This window comes from Medicago truncatula, chromosome 1 (assembly GCF_003473485.1).
Source record: "Medicago truncatula cultivar Jemalong A17 chromosome 1, MtrunA17r5.0-ANR, whole genome shotgun sequence".
NCBI lineage: Eukaryota > Viridiplantae > Streptophyta > Magnoliopsida > Fabales > Fabaceae > Medicago > Medicago truncatula.
The window spans coordinates 14,897,463-14,914,328 of NC_053042.1; the positions used below are offsets into that span (position 1 = coordinate 14,897,463).

At 33.4% G+C, this 16,866-nt stretch overlaps 3 protein-coding genes across 3 annotated transcripts; all 3 read right to left on the minus strand.

Annotated features, from left to right (window-relative positions):
• Window positions 1-3,807, minus strand: LOC25481014 (probable leucine-rich repeat receptor-like protein kinase At1g35710). The gene is made up of 2 exons (XM_039834359.1): window positions 626-3,807; window positions 1-460 (listed from the first exon to the last, which is right to left on the minus strand). Exons 1-2 carry the CDS (start codon window positions 3,780-3,782, stop codon window positions 144-146), a joined length of 3,474 nt encoding a protein of 1,157 aa, XP_039690293.1. The 5' UTR covers window positions 3,783-3,807; the 3' UTR covers window positions 1-143.
• A 2,504-nt stretch (window positions 3,808-6,311) lies between these two features.
• LOC25481013 (MDIS1-interacting receptor like kinase 2) lies at window positions 6,312-9,694 on the minus strand. Its single transcript, XM_013586502.3, has 2 exons — window positions 6,923-9,694; window positions 6,312-6,830 (listed from the first exon to the last, which is right to left on the minus strand). The coding sequence occupies exons 1-2, from the start codon at window positions 9,375-9,377 to the stop codon at window positions 6,514-6,516; spliced, it is 2,772 nt and encodes a 923-aa protein (XP_013441956.2). The 5' UTR covers window positions 9,378-9,694; the 3' UTR covers window positions 6,312-6,513.
• A 1,657-nt stretch (window positions 9,695-11,351) lies between these two features.
• On the minus strand, window positions 11,352-13,221 carry LOC25481012 (uncharacterized). Its single transcript, XM_013586501.3, has one exon. The coding sequence runs from the start codon at window positions 13,030-13,032 to the stop codon at window positions 11,746-11,748; it is 1,287 nt and encodes a 428-aa protein (XP_013441955.3). The 5' UTR covers window positions 13,033-13,221; the 3' UTR covers window positions 11,352-11,745.
• Between the last annotated feature and the right edge of the window lie 3,645 nt (window positions 13,222-16,866).

The window sequence follows — 16,866 nt, forward strand, 5'->3', positions numbered from 1 at the left end:
ACAATGCCAAAAAAGATTTTACAAATACAAAACAATGATGTATTATTGAAGTACATATATTTCGTAAACACCATATTTTGTAAACACAATATTTAGGCTATATATATGAGACAATATATATGTAACTGACCCTTTGAACATGGCTATGACATTACAAGCTGCTTGCAGACCTGCTCCATGGTAGGGCGAGAACACGGGCTTTTTGTTATGCAAGCAACTGCAATCCTTAGCACAGAAGACACCTCTTGAACAATGGTATTTGTGGGATGAGGGAGACGTTGGTCCAATTTATCTATCAATGGCATAGGATCAAGTGTCACGTCCATAACACTTTGTGAAGCTTGCTGCCACAAAGAAGTTACAACATCTCCAGGGTGCTTTCCATAAAGTATTTCCAAGGTTAATATCCCAAAACTATACACATCACATTTCTCATTTACTTCCATTGTGTATGCAAGTTCTGTGGAAATTTAAAAAGAGTTATCACGTGAAAAATATGATTCTGTAAAAATAGCATGATATGTAGATTTCATAGTTGTGAAATAATTACATTTTACATGTAAGTACTAAAAATGAACTACAAATTATTATAACCTTTAATTAATATAAAAGAAAAGGAATTGACCTGGAGCTGCATATCCAAAGGTGCCTGCAAAAGAAGTCATGTTGGATGAATTGGGATTTAGGAACTTGGATGTTCCGAAGTCTGAGACATGAGCTACATATTCCAAATCCAAAATAACATTCTTGCTGGATATATCTCGATGAACAATAGGAGGGGAACAATCATGATGCAGATAGAATAAGGCATTAGCTATATCTTTAATGATATTCACCCTCTTATTCCAATCAAATTCAGCAGCTTGTTCATTGTCCTTCAAAATGTTGTACATGCTACCCTTCTCCAAAAATTCATAAACCAAAAATGAGTGTAGTCGATGTGAACAAAAGCCGTATAACTTCACAATGTTGCGATGTCGAATTTCTGTCAAAGCATGGATCTCATTATTGAATGCTTTCATATTAGACATTTCTTCATGTTCTAATAAATGAAGTTTCTTCACAGCTACAACTTGACCTGAAGGCAACTCTGCTTTGTAAACATTTCCATGTCCTCCAACCCCAATGAGATGCTTGTTGTCAAAATCTTCTGTGGCTTCGATTATGTTCTCATATACCATTTTTCCATCAAAGCTCCATGTTGCAAAGAGATTTTCAGTTTGAAATTCTTCTGTAGGCTTGTATTCTTTTTTTCTTGAAGTGTGGTAGAAAAGGTATGAGAACCCATAAACAAATAATGCTAACAATAGAGTTCCAAGAGTGAGGGGTAAAACTAGATCCAAAATTTTGTTAGTCTTATGACTATGAAAGTTATGAAAGTTTCCACCTGATGTTGAGCAAGGCTCTAGACCAGAGACATTACCACACAAGCCTTTGTTATTTCTCAGTGCTTCAATTGGAGCTTTTAGGAAGGCTGGAATGTTAGGAATCGGACCCTCCAATTGGTTGTATGATATATCAACAATTGTCAAGCTTAACATCTTACCGTAGCTCAAAGGAATGGTTCCAGAAAGATTATTATGTGAAAGATTCAATGTTTGTATGTGATTTAACTGTCCAAGCATTGATGGTATGGTTCCGTTCAAAAAATTTCCACTAAGGTCAAGATCTTCAATAACTTCTAATTGGCCAAACTCAATGGGAATGTTTCCTTCAAACCTATTTTGGCTCAAATTCAAATGTATTAACTCAGACAACCTTCCAAGTCTTCTAGGGATGAAGCCACTTAAATTATTTTTTTCAAGCTCCAAGGCAGTTAGTGCCTGCAGTGATGCAATTTGTACAGGAACTTCTCCCAAAAGATTATTGTTATTTATCGAGAGTTTGATTAACAAAGATAAGTTTCCTAGCTCCTTTGGAATTTTTCCAGTAAGATGGTTTGAAGACAGATTAAGTTCTTGTAATTGTGTTGCTCCACCTAGTTCTTGCGGTATGCTTCCAGTTAAATTATTGTTGGAGATTTGAAGACTTGTGAGTTTCTTGCACTTACCCCAATTTGGTGATATATGGCCATAAAAATTATTATCACTTAATTCCATGTAGACCAAATGTGGATAAACACCAAAACCATCTGTTATATTTCCAGTTAATTGATTTTTTTGAAGCCTAACTCTAATAAGGCTGGAGCAATTCTTCAAACTCATTGGAACTAATCCTGTGAAATGATTATTGGATGCAGTGAACCAATATAACTTTCCACTAACACAAATGTTGTGCGGTAATTGACCTGTGAAATTATTATCACCTAACAACAAAACTTCTAAATTGGTAACTCTATTCATTCTGGTTGGAATGTTGCCACTTAATGCATTTGAGAAAGGAGGTAAGCTACTGAGTTTTGTCAAATTTCCGATAGTGGGAGGAATTGGTCCAGAGGGTTTATTTGTTGAAATGGTAATAGAATCCAAGTTGACCAAGTTACCAATGGAAGGTGGAATTTGTCCGGTGAGAGCATTTGAGAAAAGAGATAACACTGTGAGTTTTGTCAAATTTTTTATAGTGCAAGGAATTGGTCCCGAGAGTTTATTTATATGAAGGATAATAGAATCCAAATTGACCAAGTTACCTATGGAATGTGGAATTTGTCCGGTGAGAGCATTTGAGAAAAGAGTTAACTCAGTGAGTTTTGTCAAATTTCCTATAGTGAAAGGAATAGGTCCAGATAGTGTATTTGTATGAAGGACAATAGTATCCAAATTGACCAAGTTATATATGGAAGGTGGAATTTGTCCGGTGAGAGCATTTGAGAAAAGAGATAACATTGTGAGTTTTGTCAAATTTCCGATAGTGGTAGGAATTGGTCCCGAGAGTTTATTTCTATGAAGGAGAATAGAATCCAAATTGACCAAGTTACTCATGGATGGAGGGATTGACCCTGAGAGGTTGTTGTCTAACAACTGGATTGTGGAAAGGGAATAAAGTTTTCCAACTTCATTCGGAATGCTACCAATGAGATGGTTTGAATAAAGGTAAAGATAATATAAATTGCTCAAATTTCCAATTGTAGAAGGGATTGCACCGGAGAGATGATTCATAGACAAGTCAAGTTCACCGAGTTGTTTTAGAAATCCAATTTCTCGAGGAATGAAGCCAGAAAGGCTGTTATTTCCAAGATATAGTCTCTGGAGGTTGACTAAATTTCCTATTTCACGAGGAATGTGGCCGAAAAGTTGATTGGAATGTAACTTGAGATTTGTTATTTTGGCCAACTTTCCTAAAGAAATAGAGATAGACCCACTGAGATAATTAAAGCTGAGATCAAGATAGGATAGTTTGGAGAAATTACCAATGGTATTGGGAACGCTACCAGAGAGTTCATTTAGTGACAAATCAAGAGTTTCTAGATTGGACATTACACCAATATGATGTGGAACAACTCCAAAGAATGAGTTGTTTCTTAAAACTAAGCTATGGATTTTTGGAAGTGATGAGATATTGAGATTTTGAAGTGTACCTTTTAGTCCAATACTTGCAAGATGTATCTTGTAGATAGATTTTGACTTGCCATCACATGTGATTCCCACCCAATTGCAAGGCTTATTACCAATCCATGAAGAGAGCAATGACTTGCTTTGGTTGTCAAAGCTTGCTTTCCATTTCAATAAAGCATTTGCCTCGCTGCTTTGCGTTTTTGACGAAGCATGAGGTGATGTTGCCATTACAAACATACAAAAGAACCAAAGAAGACATGATAATGGAAACAGCTTCATGCTCTGAAGCATTTTGGAAATTTAATCAATGAAATGAAAGTATGTATAGTTAACTGAAAGTATAATTGAACAAGAGACTCTTTATGATATTGCATGCATTATAATGGGAGATGTAGATGATATATTTATACACATAATATGGTAATAAACACTTGATATTCCCTTTGCAATAGGGAAGAGAGACACTAGGTTGGATTAACACGGAGTTTAAACTAAGCCACATAAAAAAATCTTCTTATCTTTCATTAGTCTATTCAAGTCTAGAACCACAAAATATTAAGTCGTTCATTATTAATCTATTCTCAATATTCCAATTTCTCCACCATTTGTATATTTGTTATTACACTCTTTAGAAAGAAAAAAAAGATTATCTGGATATAATAATAATAATAATACGTCTTAATTTGTATGCACTAAGTGACAATATGATAGCTTTAAATTTCAAACATGAGTGAAGAAGATTCAAACATATTCCAATGGAAAATGGCAAATGCCGTTAGAGCACATAGTAGGAGTAGATGGTGATTGCATTAGCGTCCATTTTGGTCTAGAATCATTGATCTATCCTCCCAAGGAGGGGTAGAGTTGTTGAGGTGGACCATGAGATTTTAAAATATTGATATTTTTTTTTGTTGAATATAGTATTTAATATGCTTAATTGCATGTTTGATCTCTTATGTTTATTTTAGGTTTTAAGTTGGTCTCTTATGTTTTAAAAGTTTCAAGATGATTGCTTACGTTTTAAAAGTTTTAATTTGGTACAAAATGTTACTCGCATTGAAATAAGCTAGTCTCTTCTATAACTTAACGTTTAAAGATTCAGGTTGAGTATAAAATTTAATTTATTTAGACAATCACTTTTAAAACATTTTTTAAATTTTTTGTTTTATTAGACTCAATTGCGAAATGGACTGACTTATTCCAATGTGAATAACATTTTTGACCAACTTAAAACTTATAAAACACTTATAAAACGTAAGGGACCAATTTGAAACTTTTAAAACATAAGGGACCATCTTAAAAATTAAAATAAACATAAGAGATCAAACATGGAATTAAGCCTATTTAATATCTAAGCATATCATGTTCTATTATTTATATAATTATTTTTAAGTGAACTTAATTTTGGGATCCTATTATTTTTATCAAATTCATGAATTTAATTTTTATCCATGATTTATTTTTTATGATTTTCTGGGAAGTTTTAGAGCAATCTGATCAAGTAGTACGGAAACCAGATTTTTTTCTAAAACAGAAAATGAGAGTTATGATGATTAATATATATGGTCCTTAAAATGGTTATCCATGTTACGAATAGACTCAGAATTTGTGTTGATACAGTTTGAGTTATATAATCTGGACTAATTTTCCCCTGAAAAATGGCGTTTAGGGGTATTCGGATTCTATAATCCAAAAAAGTAAGGAACACGCCCTATTTCTTGAGGTTTTTGGATTATAAAATCCGAACCGGTGAAAAATTCATTTTTTTAATCCCATAACAAAGAAAAAACTCAATTTAGATTATAAAATTTGAAAATCACATGATCATTTTCATAAAAAATAAAAAATGGATGCGCGAAAAATAGGTAGAGAGGAAAAGGCAATAGTCTAACATTTTGTGTGTTGAACACTCCCCCATTGTCTTAAATCATAGTGTCCTTCACTACTCTAGGAAGGATCACTTTTGGAAAATGCTTGCTGCACCAAACTTCTATCCCTTCAGCAATATCCTTTTGTGCTCACTGTGATTCTTGGATTGTTGATATTGATTCTTGTTTTACATGTCTAACAATGTAACTGTTCCAGTCAAAGCACGCAGTAGGCACCATCAGATTAATTGTCTCTGATAATTATGATTCGATTTATTAAAATTTTATAACATTTTTTAATTAAAATAATATAAAAAATAATTTTTTTAATAATTATAAAAAAACAATTACACACGTGACATCCACGTCAGCATTGATTTGGTCAAAATTGGTCTGGGAGACCAAAACTGCAAAAGGGGGAGTACTTATGGAGCTGAATTGTATTTTATTTTGTTAGGGGGCCAAAACTGCTATTAAGCCTAAAATTTATAGTAGTAATAAATATGTAATATTACAACTTTAATTTTTTGTTTATATATTATAGTTTATTTTAGTGGTCAATTTAAATTTTTTCTGACTCGGTTAACCGGTGGAATATGAGTCAACTCTTTGTGAACCGAACAAACCTTCTTCACTTGTTTAATTTATTTGGGTCTTTCCACAATATTTTGGAGTTTCTTAAAGTCTTGAGAACATCTGCACGTTTTCCCTTATGGCATGATTTCTCCTCTTCTTCATGTCATATTTGTCCTCTTGCAAAACTTAATTAGAAGGTTATCTTATATCTTACATAATCACTTGTCTAAATCTACCTTTGAAGTATTGCATTGTGATATTGAATGGAGACCTATATGGACATTTCACATGACATGCAATACACTATAATTCAAAAGCAACATAATTAAAGCCTTAAAATTACTCAATAAAAAACAGTTTCATAAGAGGTTTACCATTACAAAACAGAAAAATGGTGGTCTTATTTTTATAGAAGCTAAAATGAGTACACCAACTCATACAACAAAGCTACACCCAACAGAGCAATACATTGACACTTAACTATAATTTTATTCTCAAGATAAAACACTTATCATGTAATAGAAAAAGGGATGGAAAATCCTCTAAATCATTAGATAAAACCACCCATTTCCTATATCTTAAGATGACTTTGACATTACAATCTCCTTGCAAACTTGCCCCATTGTAGGGCGATCATGTGTTCTCTCACTTAAGCAATGAATTGCAATCCTTAAAATTGATAACACCTCATTCTTGATATCTTTAGTAGGATGCGGGAGGCGTTGATCCAACTTATCAATCAATGACATAGCGTCGACTGTTACATATATACCACTTGAATGCAAAGCAGTTGATACAATGTCTCCAGGATGCTTTCCAAAAAGTATTTCCAAGGTTAATATCCCAAAACTATACACATCACACTTCTCATTTACTTCCATTGTGTATGCAAGTTCTGTAACAAACACTAAGAGTTATCAATGTGAAAAATAGGGTTCCAAAACAAACAGGATATGTAGACAATTAATACAAAGAAAAGAAATTAACCTGGAGCAGCATATCCAAAGGTTCCTACAAAACAGGTCCAATTGGAAGAATCGGGATTAAGAAACTTGGCTGTTCCGAAGTCTGAGACATGAGCCACATATTCCAAATCCAAAACAACATTCTTGCTGGATATATCACGATGAACAATTGAAGGTGAGCAATTGTGATGCATATAGCATAAAGCATTAGCTACACCTTTAATGGCATTTACCCTCCTATTCCAATTCAACTTAATTGCTTGGTCATTGTCTTTCAAAATCTTGTCCACACTGCCTTTCTCCAAGAACTCATAAACCAAAAATGAGTGCAATGGATGTGAACAATACCCGTATAACTTCACAATGTTTCGATGCCGGATTTCAGTTAAAGCTTGGATCTCACTTGCGAAAGCTTTCAGATTGGACGTCTCTCCATTTTGTAATGAATGGAGTTTCTTCACCGCTACAACTTGTCCTGTGGGGAACTCTGCTTTGTAAACACTTCCGTGTCCTCCTATCCCAATGAGATGCTTGTTGTCAAACTCTTCAGTTGCTTCAACAATGTTCTCATACACCAATTTTCCATCAAAGCTCCATATTGCAAATAGATTTTCAGTTTGAAATTCTCCTGCAGTCTTGTATTCTTTTGTGCTTGAAGTTCGACATAAAAGGCATGAGAGGCCATAAAGAAATAATGCTGACAATAGAGTGCCTAGAGTGATGGGTAAAACAACCACCAAAATGTGTTTAGTCTTATGACTATGAAAGTTACCACCTAATGTTGAGCAAGGCTCTAAGCCAGAGTTACCACACAAGCCTTTGTTATTTCTTAATGCTTCAATTGGAGCATTTTTGAAGGCTGGAATGTTTGGAATTGGACCTTCAAATTGGTTGTATGATATATCAATAGTTGTTAAGCTTGACATCTCACCATAGGTCAAGGGAATGGTACCAGAAAAATTATTATGTGAGAGATTCAATGTTTCTAAGCGATTTAACTCTCCAAGCATTGTTGGTATGGTTCCATTCAAAACATTCTCGCTAAGATCAAGATTTTCAATAATTTTCAATTGTCCAAACTCAGCAGGAATGTCTCCTTCAAACTTATTTTGGCTCAAATTCAAGTCCAATAAATTAGGTAATCTTCCAAGTTGTTCTGGGATGAAGCCACTGAAATTATTTGTTGCAAGCTCCAAGATAGTTATTTTATGCAATAATGCAATTTGTTCAGGAACTTCTCCTACAAGATGATTGCTACTTATCAAGAGCTGGATCAATGAGGATAAGTTTCCTAGCTCCTTTGGAATTTCTCCTGTGAGTTGATTCGAGGAAAGGTCCAGTATAGTTAAATTGGTTGCTTCGGCCAATTCGGGTGGTATGCTTCCTGATATATTATTATTGAAAACTTTAAGGCTTGTGAGATTCTTGCACTTTCCCCAATTTGGAGAGAGATGACCATAAAAATTATTATCACTCAATTCCATATATTCCAAATTCGGATACACACCAAAGCTATCTGTTATATTTGCAGTCAGTTGGTTTTGTTGAAGTCTCACTCTCTTAAGGCTTGAGCAATTTTTTAAACTCTTTGGAACTAGACCAATGAACTGGTTATTACTAGTGGAGAAACGAGTTAACTTTCCACTAACACATATATTGTGAGGTAAATGACCTGTGAAATTATTATTGCATAACTGGAGAATTTCAAAATTAGTAAGCCTATTCATTTCAGTTGGAATATTTCCAGTGAGAGCATTTGAAATAAGAGATAACTTAGTGAGTTTTGTCAAATTTCCAATAGTGGAAGGAATATGTCCGCAGAGTTTATTATCATCAAGAAGAATAGAAGTCAATTTGATCAAATTACCAATGGATGATGGGATTGGCCCAGAGAGGTTGTTTCCTGACAATTGGATTGTGGTAAGGGAATTGAGCTTTCCAACTTCACTGGGAATGTTACCAGAGAGTCTATTAAGTGATAAATCAAGAGTTTCCAGATTTGACATCACCCCAATATGGTGAGGAACAACTCCGTAAAAGGAATTGTTTTTTAAAACTAAGATGCGGATTTTTGGAAGTGATGAGAAATTGAGACTTTGAAGCATACCTTTTAGGCCAATATTGGTGAGATTTAACTTGCAGATAGATTTTGAGTCATCACAACATGTGATTCCTTCCCAACTACTACAAGGATCGTTACCGATCCATGAAGAGAGCAATGCCCTACTATGGTTGTCAAAGCTTGCTTTCCACTTCAATAGAACATCTACTTCGCTGCCTTGGATTTTTGTTGTGGCATGAGGTGATGTGGCTATTACAAACACATAGAAGAACAGACGAACACACAACAATGGTAAGGGCTTCATCTTCTGAAACATTTTGGAAATTTGGACACAAAGAAAGTTACGTATTAGACTAAGAGACTTGTTGTTATAATGCCATGGGAGATATTTATACACAAAATACAAGTCTTCCATCGGCCTGATTAAAGTCTTCCATGTTGAACTTCCATGAATAAGTGACGTTCCCTTCCCAAAAAAAAAAATTAATAAGTGACATTGACAATGGTGACTTATAAACTTCAAAAATGGTGACTTTTAATGCCGTAAGAAAGATTGTTTGAATGTGAAGCAAGTTAGGTGACGGTCTTTGCACTAGAGTCTTGTTTTGGGGTTAGTATCTGTCAAAGGACCGATAAAGACCTGTTTGGTCACCACTCCAGATTATTTTGGTTTGGACACACTCATAATAACTCATAAGAGAAAAAGATAAAATCAAATTGAATTAAATAATTAATTGATCTATCAATACTTTCCCGGGATTATCCTAGTGGAAATTTTATTCCTAGAAAAGTTTGACAAAAGTGTTTGGATATTGATTTGAATTCTGAGGAACTATATTTTAAGGAAATGGTGTAATTATTAAAATACCCCTTGAGTGTGTTTGGATGAGGGAATGTTTTGAGGGAATATAATGTTTTGAGGAAATTCAAATATTTTGGGGTGAATTCCATTGTTTGGATAATAATTTGAAGCATTTTCAAAATGATGGAAATTTATGAAGTATTTTGTTCAAGTTAAATTTAGAGAATTTCAAATGACACCTAAAAGTTAAGAATTTCAAATTTCTTCATTGTTGTTATTTTTCATATTTTGCATTTTAGTCCTCAATTTTTCCAAAAATTTCAAATTGACCCCAATAAATTTCCAAAAAATTGCAAATTGGTCCCTCAAAATTTTCAAAAATTATAATTTGACCCCTTAAGTTTTTGAAATTTGTAAATTGACCCCTAATTTCAATTTTCAAATTTGGCCCTCTAAAAATTAAAATTTATAAAAGTTGCCCAAAAATGATGACAATAAATTTTTTTATTACTCCATCCAAACAATAATATTTAAGAATGAAAGCAATTTAATTGAATCATTTGAATAACCTAGAATTCTAAATTCTTCAAAAAATTTCAAATACTCCATCCAAACACACTCTTATAGTAGGTGGACACAAATGATGGGTGGCCCGATAGCGGAAACCTGATAGCAGGTGGCCCAGTGGATCTTGGAGAGGATCTGATACCATATTAGAAATTGTGGTTGTGCCTAACACAACCCCACAAAACTGGCTTGTGAGGTGAGGATTGCCCCCCACTTATTAACACATTGTCAGGCCATCAGCTATCCGATGTGGGACTCTTAAGAAGACCGCGGGAAGACAGAGAAGAAGTATGGAGCTGACAGAACTAACCCACTCAAAGATTATTCAACGCCAGCAACCAAAGGATCTCAGGTCTTGAAGGATAAGTGGCGAGTTTATTGGGGATTGAACCTTTGAAAAAGCAACAATTTGAGTTTTGAGGTTGTGATGATAGCTCAACTTACCTTGTATTTGGTATATTTTTGAGTCACTTTAATAAGCATTTAAAGACAATATAAATGAGTTTTAGATAAGTTGATCATGGTTTAAGAGAACTTTTGCATTTTTTTTTATTTTAATTCGTTGTAATTTTGTTTCTTCCCTAACCAAACAACTCCATAGGTGTTTTAACTCATTTTATCAATATGTTATATAAGCCGGAAAACAAGACATCTCATGAAATCTATGGAACACAAAGAATGAAGATCAACGAGGTTTTGGAAGGCTTTGAAGACAATACAAGTTGGGGGAACAAAGGAAGAAGAAGTTACTGGGTGTTTTTAGTTTTTATTTTTTTAAAATAAAAACAATCCATGTGGCATCAATATCATCAAAATAGTCCACATGACAGCGTTGTGTAGACTGCCACGTGAAATTTTGTTAGTAAAATGTTAGTTGACCTAACTTTAGAGACTAAAATCGTTATGAAAGATTTTGGAGGGATGAAAACATGTGATTTTTTTATAGGAACAAAAACCAAAATTTGCTAACTTTTTATAAACAATAAACTTATTTAACCCTTGAGGATTTTTTTTTTCCTCTACTCCCCTCTCTCCAAAGCCCTCCACACCCATCCAAATTCCCAAAGAGACCCTTAAAGCATTTGAGTGAAGGACTGCACTAAATTCAAAGGCTTTCACTTTTCCTTTTTGTAAAAACAAAATAAAATTCACCTTATTATGGTTCACGTCCACAAGTTTCATACTAAGGAGTACACCATTTCTAGCACAAGATATCAAGGATCACTAAACAATTATAGAACGAAATATACAGACTGTATATTTCATTCACCTATAAACACAATTCTATAGTTCAAAGCAAGAATTATTTTGATATGCAAAGCTGCATATAAGTTACCTTACCTAACAAATACTTGTGACACGAAATGGATTATTTTCTCTTGGGTGGAGGGAAATATGTTGGAATAACATTAACTTACTTTACAAGACCTAAATTGAGGATACCCCATGAAGTATTTGGCCAAGATTTCTCTTTTGCCTTCATTAACAAAACTCTAGTCCATGCAATCCAACCTTCCCAAGAAATCCTTTTATCCCAATGACATCCCCATTCAAGCAAAAGAGTCAATCCTCTCTCAGCTTCTTTCTCACCCTCTTCAAATCTACCCTTTGTCAAATAAACTTGACTCAACACCACATATGGCTCTCCCACAAAAGGGTTTTTCTCAATACTCTTCACCAACAACTCCTCAATCTTCTCCAACCCTTCTTCACAAATCATAGCTTCCCAATACAAATCCCTTGCAACAATTTGATCCCTTGCATCCAAAACCTTGGTACATTTAGCGAAAACCGGTGGCAAAACCAACTCAATATGTTCATCTCTCTCATAATCAACACCATTAACTCCTTTTACTCCCAACATTTTCTTCTTTTCTTCCAAGAATATCTCTTCCTCTCTCAGAATCAAATTGTAAACAGCTCCCATCCTCGAAATAGAATTCAACCACAAACCCGGCTTACCATTTCCCGGCCAAACAGCACCAAAATTGTTCCCTTTAAACTCAAGCCTACCATCAAAGTTCTCAAACAACATATCTTGAAAACCAAAAAGCTGATCACAAAAATCAGCCATAGTCATCATAACAAAAACCGCGACAACCCTCCTCGAAAGCTTCACATCTTCACCTGTACGAATATGCTTCACTTTTATCCCATCAGCAGGAACAAGACCTTGCAATTTCTTCCTCCAACTTTCATCCTTATTAAATATCCCCTTCTCCTTTGCATTCCTCAAAGACAATTCTGATTTTTCAAGATCATGACAAAGCTCCTTATCAGAGTAGTGAAAAAGTAGATCATCATGAATAAGAGATTGTCTAGGAACAACACAAAACAAATGAATCAGACGCTCAGCTTCTACGCCAACATGTCCACGAACAACTTCGCGAGAGGTTGAAGGATCAAAGATAGCAAGATTAACATAGGAATTGGAGTATGCTGAGTGGAATAGGCCACAAAGAGACACGGAGTATGGAGATTTCCAAAGATGGAGAATGCGGAAAATATCAATAAGGTGTTCAAGGAAAGTTCCATGTTTGTGCCAACATTCAGATGCACCAACAGAACGGAGGATTGTGATTAGGGAAGGGAGTTTGGGATCGATGGAAATGAGCTCGTTACGAAGGAAGGGTTTAGCTGAGGTTAAGAGGGTTTCGAGGTATTCACTTGAACTTGATGAATAAGAAGAAGAATTTGACATGGTTATTAATTCGTTAACGAGTTGGTGAATGATTTTGGAAGACTACTATTTAACGAGAAACAACGAGGATTGGTCTAGCAGAAGGAGTTAGACTCTTAAAACATGGCGATCTAAGGATTAAAACATGGTTGAAGTGTTCAAATTTGAGACGTCTAAATAGAATTACCAGGAACCTATGAGAAACAAACAAAAGAAAATTATGTGAAACAAAATGTGGTTGGTGCCGTGTTGTTGTTGTTGTGTTGTTGAGAAACAATCCAAGTGGGTAATGATGAGGCACTGAAAATGAAAGTGATAGAGACAAGTGATTCATAATATAGAGAGATTGAGACGTTGCCTAGATTCTTATGCAGTCACATTCAGTGTGTTTGTTTGTTAAACTGATAAGATCAAACAATTTATCTGGCTACGGATAGTTTCTTAACGCTGATTTTGTGCAGTCACATTCAGTGTGTTTGTTTGTTTGTTAAACTGCATTGTATTTTTATGACTTTTTCTTTATGTCATGACTCAATTTATTTTGTTTTGATTTTAGTTTTCTTTACTGTTGGTACTAAAGAGAGCCTAGAAGGACAGTAAAACTAGGTAAATGTAACACAACCTCGACTGTAACGTAATCAAGTCAAGGTTGTGAAGTTCAAAGAGAGTCTCCGTAGAAAAGAAAGAAGATCCAATATCCGACTTAAAGACCGATTGATTCGAAGGGTTCAATTTTATTGTCCATTTGCGGAGCTCTATTTAGGATCCGTTTGGTTCGAGAGTTTTGGAGGGGAGGGGAGGGAAGGGGAGGGGAGATTTTTAATTTGAAGTGTTTGGTTCAATTTTTAGAAGGGAAGGGAAGGGGAGGGGAGGGGAGCAAATCTCTTTAAAATTTTATTGCATTGCCATAATTATCCTTAAATTAATTTCAAATCTCAATATTAACCTTGTAACAACTTTTATTATTATTAGATTATATTATTTTTGTAACAATCTTATTATTATTATTAGGTTATCTTATTCTTGTAACAATTATTATTATTATTATTTTGTTATATTTTCCTTGTAACAATTTTTATTATTATATAATCTACCACTCTTATTTGTTAGACATACTTAGAATGATTCTTCAATGTCCACCCAAAGCACGCAAAGCAGTCATAATGGAAACTGTCTTTGGTTCTTCTGATTAATCATACTATGATGGTGTTATGATGTTTATGAGTTTTTTTAGGGAGACTGTTTTGTTATGATGTTTATCATTATTTTTTTTAAGGAGAAATAGTTAACAGTAGTCATAGTCACTTTCATGTGTCTTATTTGTTCATATGCAACAAATTTCATTTATCTTACAATTGTTAATTAATAAGCACTATCCATGATTTTGAAAATTCTTATGTCATATATTTAAGAGCTATGCTATTTTTTACGAAAGTAATTGGAAAAAAATGCAAGGATTACAAAGAATTGCTCTTATAAAAAAAATATTACAAAGAATTGCTCCGATAAAAAAAGCCAAAAAAAAAAACAATATGATGCTTGGAGCAAAATACATGAGCCAGTTTAAGATAAAATAGCGGCTTAGATGTGTGCTTGTCTTTGTCAGTTTCTGAAATCGTAAAAACAAACAGTTTCTTTTATTTAATTAAGTTTAAGGGTAAAACGGTAAAATACTGTTAAAATCTCTCCCCTCCCCTTGTGAACCAAACACACTTTTAATTAAAAATATCTCTCCTCCACTCCCCTCCGTAAAAATCCCTCCCCTCCTAATTCTCGAACCAAACGGACCCTTAAAATCAAGGTAAAGCTTTCTTCCAAATAATCCATTAAAATTGGCATCGAAGAAATCAAACGCTTTAAGAAAAACACACTCCAAACTTTCAAACGAACACCATTAGAAAAACTCATAACATTTAACACAAAAGTTACCATCACACCTCATAAGCATGATGTTTCCATGGCCGAGAGATTCACGATCAGCAAGGCCTTACTTTAGGCCTTCTAAAAAAAAAAAATTATCTAAAGCATTTTACACCTCTTTAAAATACAATAGTTCACTATTATTAAAAACTAAGTTGCAAATATACAAGTTCGTCAACAAAAAAAAAAAGAGTTGCAAATATACACAAGAAGATTTGTAACATCTTGCATTTTAATCCCAGATATTACTTAAATTTTATTTATTTATTTTTTACAAAATATGACTATTTTTTTTATATGAAAACAAATTTACTACATGGTAATTTATTTTTCACTAGAAATTTTATTTTGTTAAATAACCATTTAAATTGTAAATGAAAATCATCTAACTTACATTTTAGTTAAAATAATTGATTTTCTTTTACAACATAATTTTATAAAAAAAATATATTCATTGTTGCGGAAGTATAAAATTTAGGCAAAATTATTGAAATTCAAATTAATTAAAACTTAAATATATATTTATTTTACTCTACAAGCCGGCCCTAGTTTTCTCTCTCTAGGTTTTCTCTTCTAGATTTTCCATCGAGCGGTGGTTTTGTGTCAATTCTTGACCTGAAATCACTCATCTTCATCTTTTTCTCTATATTTCAATCTAAATAAGTGATTTTCACATAGATCTAGGTTTTTTCTTTGTGATTTCATCATCTAAGTGTGGTGGTTTGTTGTTCGTCGTCTTGTGCGACGCTGTTTGATTCCCGTCTTCTTGCGGTGTTCATCTGATTTATTTTGAAGATCGATTATTCAATCAAAGATTTGGGCGTCAACGTTGCAGATCCGGAGGCCATGAGTATTCCGATCATTTTAATTTTATCATATATTTTTGTAGGCATTATGCCGTTATACGCTATTAACTTAGCGGTATTGAATGATGTAATCTCTCTATTTGAACGAATGAATATCATTTTGTTTTTGTCAAAAAAATTAATTAAAACTTAACAACATTTTGATTAGTTTCTAGCGGAGGAAAACTCACTTCCACGTTTCTAGTTTGGAACAAAGGATAATGCTAAGCACAACGACAAAAATCAAAAAAAATCAAACCCCTATAGAGAAAGAGATTTAGTTTCATCAAAAAAAAAAAAATTAGTTATATAAATTGTCACGCTATTATTATTATTATTATTATTATTATTATTATTATTATTATTATTATTATTATTTTCTAACTCAATATTCAAGCCCGGCATAAAAATAACCCCAAAATTGATAGCAGTTTTGCACATCAATTTTATTGTTTTCAGAACAATCTTAACTTTCGTAAAGCCTAACCCTTCCGCCAGTGACTAAGCCCCCACCATCCGCCTTCCAACATTTGTGAAATTAAGGTTTTGATTTTTGTGTTTAAAATAAGATTTGAGGTGAATATAACATTAATTCACGATATTTGGAGATGTATTTTAGTAGTTTTTTTTATTTAAAGAAGATGATGAAGATTCAAAGGAAGAAGATGAAGATGATGAACATCTTCATCATATTTTTGGATTTTTTTTCAGTTTTAATAAAAATATATTTTTAAAAATAAAATTATGTATTTTTTAACAAAAAAAATACGAAAAAAGATGTACATGTGCTTTTAAGAGAGATAAAGAACCTAAACGGGAAAAAATAAAGACAAACGACCAAAGTGTTACAAATAAATAAGATAAATGACTCATAATGTAATATTGCCTTAATTATATTTCAGTGTTCAATCTTAATTAATTTACACGACAGGACTGACTTAGAACAATTAAATTTTCACATCAAATTTCTTTAATCTGAATGTCCTTAAATTTATCAGTTATATTCATAAAATTTATTCCTCCGATTTTGATTGTTCAATTTTGTCGTTCCCAACTACCACATTTTTCAATTTTCGTGAGAATCGTCATG